This window comes from Leucopleurus acutus (assembly GCF_964270905.1).
Source record: "Leucopleurus acutus genome assembly, chromosome: X".
In the NCBI taxonomy this organism is placed as follows: domain Eukaryota; kingdom Metazoa; phylum Chordata; class Mammalia; order Artiodactyla; family Delphinidae; genus Leucopleurus; species Leucopleurus acutus.
Genome location: NC_139148.1, coordinates 131,036,809 through 131,042,767, shown reverse-complemented (window position 1 = coordinate 131,042,767; position 5,959 = coordinate 131,036,809). Strand labels below are relative to the sequence as shown.

The 5,959-nt window shown below is 63.3% G+C and overlaps 2 protein-coding genes across 3 annotated transcripts; both read left to right on the top strand.

Annotated features, from left to right (window-relative positions):
• The first annotated feature begins 547 nt into the window (after positions 1 to 547).
• SLC10A3 (solute carrier family 10 member 3) lies at positions 548 to 2,264 on the top strand. The gene is made up of 2 exons (XM_082864692.1): positions 548 to 1,002; positions 1,090 to 2,264. Exons 1-2 carry the CDS (start codon positions 667 to 669, stop codon positions 2,074 to 2,076), a joined length of 1,323 nt encoding a protein of 440 aa, XP_082720818.1. The 5' UTR covers positions 548 to 666; the 3' UTR covers positions 2,077 to 2,264.
• Positions 2,265 to 2,969: 705 nt separating this feature from the next.
• UBL4A (ubiquitin like 4A) lies at positions 2,970 to 5,584 on the top strand. Of its 2 annotated transcripts, XM_082864693.1 has the most exons (5): positions 2,970 to 3,100; positions 3,275 to 3,380; positions 3,596 to 3,810; positions 3,925 to 4,031; positions 5,450 to 5,584. In XM_082864693.1, exons 1-5 carry the CDS (start codon positions 3,053 to 3,055, stop codon positions 5,559 to 5,561), a joined length of 588 nt encoding a protein of 195 aa, XP_082720819.1. In that variant the 5' UTR covers positions 2,970 to 3,052; the 3' UTR covers positions 5,562 to 5,584. The 2 variants fall into 2 exon arrangements, with proteins under 2 accessions (XP_082720819.1, XP_082720820.1); XM_082864694.1 differs by lacking the exon at positions 5,450 to 5,584 and having other exon boundaries at positions 3,925 to 4,063.
• The last annotated feature ends 375 nt before the right edge of the window (positions 5,585 to 5,959 follow it).

Sequence of the window (5,959 nt, the reverse complement as noted above, 5' to 3'; positions counted from 1 at the left end):
CACTGCCCCACCCTTTGCCGGCTGCTCTCTGCCTGGCAGATGACACTCAAATGCCCTAACCTGCTCTCAGCGGGCCGGCTTCCTTGGCATCCCTGGGCAGTCCTTCAGAGATTTCGTCCCAGTGGTGGTACTGCTGCAGCTGCGTCTCAAAGCAGGTGGGGCACAGGCTAGTGATGACAGGACTGAGGATGGCTCTCCCAGATCCTCTGGTATCGGGACATCTCCAGATGGTCACTGTGGTGGGCAAACCCAGGGAAATCAGCGCGTATCAGCGGGCTGAAGGCGAACTCCGACCTGTAGGTGGCCCCTCTGGGTGAGGGATGGGAAGCTTGAGGCAGTTGTGACTGGGATGGGGGCAGCCGAATGGCACTCAAGGGCCAGCACCAGGCCTTCCGTTTCCATCCCCAGGCTCGCGGCAAGGGGCGCTGCCAAGTGTCCGAACAGTGGGCTTCCAGATCCTGCGCTCCTGGGCTCACAGCTGCTCGCCTTCACCAGCCACCTACCTCTCTGTGTCCCTTCTCTCCTCAGGAAGAGCTCTGCCATCAAGGAAGGCAGCACAGGGCCAGGCCTTGCCCATGGACCCTTCTCAGGACAACCCGACGGCACCCGCAGAGCTGCTCTCCTAAGCCGCAGGGGGCCCGGGCTCCCCACCTTTTGGGAGGAGCCATGGTGTTTAGAAGGTGGCTGGGCCTGGGGGGTGGCAGTGTCTGCACGGGCCCCCGAGGCATGCTCAGGGCCAGCCTGCTGCTTCTCAGCCTGCTCTGGGGGGCGCGGGGCACAGCCAGCGCCAGTCTCAGCGCGGCTGTGGGCCGTACCGTGCCCCTGACAGGGCGCCGCTACCTGAGCATTGGGGATGGCTCCGTGACGGAGTTTGAGTTCCCAGAGGAGAGCGAGGGCATCATCGTGGTCTCAAGCCAGTACCCAGGCCAGGGCAATGGGACGGGGCCCAGCCCCGTGCTGAGGGTCACCTCCCTGGACACAGAGCTGCTGACCATCAGGAACGTGAGTGCCATAGCCTGGGCTGGTGGGGGCGGCTTCGTGGTGAGCATCCACTCGGGCCTGCCTGGGCTAGCGCCACTCCACCTCCAGCTCCTGGACCCCTGTGAGGCCCCGCCCACGCTGGTTGAGGAGCGGAGAGATTTCTGCATCAAGGTCTCACGTGCTGAAGACCCTGCCGCCCTTGGCACTGACTTGGCCCACTTCTCAGAGAACCCAGTACTCTACCTGCTCCTGCCTCTTATCTTTGTCAACAAGTGTTCATTTGGGTGCAAAGTAGAGCTCGAAGTTCTGAAGGGGCTCCTGCAGAGCCCCCAGCCCATGCTGCTGGGCCTCCTGGGCCAGTTTCTGGTTATGCCCTTCTATGCTTTTCTGATGGCTAAGGTCTTCATGCTGCCCAAGGCCCTGGCTCTGGGCCTCATCATCACTTGCTCGTCGCCCGGCGGCGGGGGGAGCTACCTCTTCAGCCTCCTCCTTGGGGGGGATGTCACCCTGGCCATCTCCATGACCTTCATCTCAACAGTGGCTGCCACCGGCTTCCTGCCGCTGTCCTCGGCCATCTACAGCCGCCTGCTCAGCAGCCACGAAACACTCCACGTGCCCATTTCCAAGATCCTGGGGACCCTGCTGTTCATCGCCATCCCCATAGCAGCGGGCGTGCTGATCAGGTCGAAGCTCCCCAGGTTCTCGCAGCTGCTGCTGCAGGTCATCAAGCCCTTCAGCTTCGTGCTGCTCCTGGGCGGCCTCTTCCTGGCCTGCCACATGGGGGTCTTCATCCTGGCGGGCGTCAGGCTGCCCATTGTGCTGGTGGGCCTCACAGTGCCCCCGGTCGGCCTCCTGGTGGGTTACTGCCTGGCCACGTGCCTGAAGCTGCCAGTGGCCCAGCGTCGGACTGTCAGCATCGAGGTCGGGGTGCAGAACAGCCTGCTGGCCTTGGCCATGCTGCAGCTGTCCCTCCGCCGCCTTCAGGCTGACTATGCCTCCCAGGCCCCCTTCCTTGTGGCACTGAGTGGCACCTCAGAGATGCTGGCCTTAGTTACTGGCCACTTCATCTATAGCAGTGTGTGTGCAGTTCCCTGAGGCCCCCCGGGTCAAGCTTTCGCCACCCCTAGCCCCCAGCCTCCTCCACCCACGGCCCCCACAGTTCTGTGTACCAAAGGCCTTTAGTTCTCATGCACTCTATGCACTCAGAAAAATCCAGGCTTATTTTTTTTACTCGTTTTTTATTCTCCAGCTTTCAGTGCCAAAGAGGCCATGCTGAGTTCAGTAGGTGGGCACTGCCTAGAAAATATATTTCAATAAAAGAGAGAAGCAAGCTTGGGTCCCTTCCAGTCTTTGCCCTCTGAGGCCGGCGGGCGGCGGGGGGCGTGGGGGGGGGGGAGGGTGTGGCTGGGTAAGTGTGGGCCAGGGTGGAGGGCTGGCTTGGGTGACACGGTGACCTCTGCCCAGACTTTCTCTCTCAGCCCTTCTTACCCATGCATCCCCTCTGAGAGTTGGGTCTCTCTGTTCCAGAAGGAGCGGTGGGAAGATGAGAGCGGAGGACTGGCTCCCCCGCCCGCTCCCAAGCTCAGCTGATTTTCCATAGGCCGACTAGAAAGGAGGCAGCAGGAGGGCCGCGGGGCGAGCTCTGCAGGGCCGGGTCATCAGCGGACTCCTGAGAGGCAGGGAATCGGCCTCAGCGCCGACCTGTTCCGCCCTCGGGCAGTGAGCGGGGGCGAGCGAACCCCTGGCCCGCCTTCTCCCCAGAGTCCCAGCTCCCCGACTCCGCCGACCGGGCCCGACTAGTTCCTCCGCCCCTTCTCATCCCCGCGGGCTTCCCGGCTCAGTCGCCGCGGGGCCCGGGTCCGGGCCGGTCCCCGTGCTCCGGGGTGCGGGGGGGGGGTTGCGGGGGCGCTGGGGAACGCGACACGGGGGGCGGGGCCGCGACGCCAGGCGCGCCCCTCGCGCGACTTCCGGCAGCGGCAGCTGGTTCTGGCGCGCGCCCGGGGCGGCGGCGGCGCGCGGCGGGGGTCTGTAGGGCTTCGCGCCGGCCGGAGTGGACGCCGCCGCGGCCGCCATGCATCTAACAGTGAAGGCGCTCCAGGGCCGCGAGTGCAACCTGCAGGTAGCGCCGCCGGTCCCCGCCGCCGTGCCGGCTCACGCGGTTGGCCCCTGGGCGCAGGGCCGGGCCGAGGGCGGGGACGAACCGGGCGGGCTGGCCGCTCAGGGGAAGCCAGGAGAGCCGCCCTCCGCGGGGGCTGCGGCCTCACCGCCTGCCTCTCACCCTCGGCCCGGCCAGGTGTCGGAGGACGAGCTGGTGTCCACGCTGAAACATCTGGTCTCCGAGAGGCTGAACGTCCCCGTCCGCCAGCAGCGGCTGCTGTTCAAGGGCAAGGCCCTGGCAGGTAACCGGGGAGAGGAGACGCCCGGGGAGCCCCGCGGGAAGTCAGGGGATGGGGCGTCCGGGCCGATCCCGGGCGGCAGTGGAGTGGAGGGGGCTCTGGCCACTTGACCCCCGGGGAGGCTGCATCCTCAGCCGGATGCCGCGGCGCTCCGCCTGGCCTCCCCGAGGCCTTTCCCACCACCGCGGGCCACAGCTCCATCAATCTCTCTCGGGCAGATGGGAAAAGACTCTCCGATTACAGCATTGGGCCCAATTCCAAGCTCAACCTAGTGGTCAAACCTCTGGAGAAGGTGTTACTGGAAGAAAGCAGCGCGCGGACAGTGGCCGAGGCCCCGCCCCCACCCCCGGCCACCTGGCCTCTAATCTCCAAAGTCCTGGCCCGTCACTTCAGCGCCGCAGATGCCAGCAGAGTCCTGGACCAACTCCAGAGGGTGAGCAGGGTCGCCCGGGACTTCCCCGTCCCACCCAGCCGCTCGCAGCCCCTGCCCCTATCCCAGTGTCCCCCCGACCCGCGCCGCTGAATCCTCCTGGCCTTCTCTCCTCAGGATTATGAGAGGTCCCTGAGCCGCCTGACGCTGGATGACATCGAACGCTTGGCTGGCCGCTTCCTGCACCCTGAAGTGACTGAAGCTATGGAGAAGGGGTTCTCCAAGTAGGATTCTCGGAGTGTGGGGAGGAGCCGGGCCAGGCCACAAGCTGCATGTAGCATTAAATGTGTTCTCATGTTGCAATTCGGCTCATAATACTAGCTGGCGGGTACGCGGGTACCTGTATCCGGCTCTTGACCTGGGTTTGCTCCCACGTTTGGCGCTAGTGCTGAAGTGGGAGAGCCACAATCTGAGTCCAGCCAGCTTCTAGAAGTGCCTCAGGGTGAGAGGGTTGTTTAGGAGGGTTCTGAGGGGTGGGCTTTGGCATTCCGTGTTCAGCCCACTGAGGATGAACCCTCGAGCAATACCTTTCCAGGCCTGAAAGGGGAAGCAGCTGGCCCCTGCTGCCCAGTCCTGTCACCTCGCCTCTGGCAGGTCTGACATTGGCAGGTCAAGTGACAGCCAGCCTTGGGCCCCCTCAAGCTGCTGCCACCAGTGTGCACTCGATGAAGGGAAAGCGTGTTGGGGGGTCTGGGACGTCACCCAGCTCTGGAGTGTTACCTTAGGCAAGTCCCTGTGCCATGTTGGTCCCCAGCCATTGACTCTGCACAGTGAGGGCCACTCCTTAGACCTCAGTCAGTTTCCTTTACCCCCAACTCCCCCGGGGTCGGGAGTCTGCAGCCATTCTCCCCCTTGTGTCCCAGATACAAAGTGAGGCCAAAAGCTGAGTGATGGCCAAGCGTGGCCCAGAGATGGGGTGCCCTGGCCCTTAGTGTCACAGCTTTTCTCTGGGCACCCCCTCTGCTTGTCTCCTCCTGGACACGGGCGGTCCTCGACCCTTAGAGATGACAGGTGATGGGCTCGAGGTTACTCAGCCAGGCCCCTACACCCTGCGCTCACCCACAGCCTGAAAGTAGACCCTTCCCCTGCCGCGTGTGTACAGGGACTTTCACTGTGCACACCACTCACTGCCTGACAAGGAACCTTGGGGGACCAGGGAGGGGCAGAAGCCGCTGGCGGGTGGGCCCTAGAGATCATCGAGGCACCTGCTCCTTGGAGGAGGGTGCCTGGGCCGCCCTCCTGCCTGGGCCTCGTGGGGTAAGCGCCGGGTCCCCGGGCTGGGAGGACGGACAGAGGCCTGACGGGCAAAGGCTTTGAAGAACAGATGGAAGGCCCTGGCCCCGCCCCGCAGCAGGGCCCGTGTGACAGACTTGCCTGCACTCTCATTTCGCTTCCCTCAGGAAGGTTTATACTGACACTTCCAGTCGCACTAGAGGTGAATGTGAGACTTTGATCTGAAAGGAACTGTATTAGCTGGGCGGCTTTTGGTTTCCAGTAATTGATTTAACCGTAGAGGAAGTTGGTTTAAGCAATAAAAGAAATGTATTGGTTTACGAAACTGAGAAGTCCAGGGGTATTGGCAGCAGATAAACAGTTTCACCAAATACCCAGTTTCTTCCTACCTCCCCTCTGCACTCTGCAGCGTCTGCTTCATCCCAGGCCTCTGCCTCAGGATCAGAAGATGGTTGCCTGCAGCTTCCACCAAATCCCTCGATCACAGCCCGCAAGGAGCACCTTCCCGACCTGTAGCGTAGCTTCTGTCTCAGATGCCCCCGGCAAATAAACGCTGTCCTTTCGTTGGTCAGAACCGGGTGGTGCCTCCATCATTTTGGCGGGGGGGGGGGGGGGGGGGTTGGGCGGGAGAGGGGGATTCTCAGCGAAAGCCAGGTCCTCGGGGAGGGCTGACCGGTGCAGTGCAGGGGAGTGACACACGCAGACGCATGTTGCAGACAGACCCTAGAGGCGGTTGTTGAGTCCCTTGTGCCAGTGCCTCCCGGCTTGGGGGTGACAAAGCCATCTGCTGGGCAGTTGGACGGAGGTGTCAGGAAGTCGGCGGCGGGTAGATCAGGCTGGACAGGGAGACAGGAGTGGCGTCTTCAGGGTGTATGGTAGGCGCCTCGCTGACAGAACTGACTTGGGATCTGGACCCGGT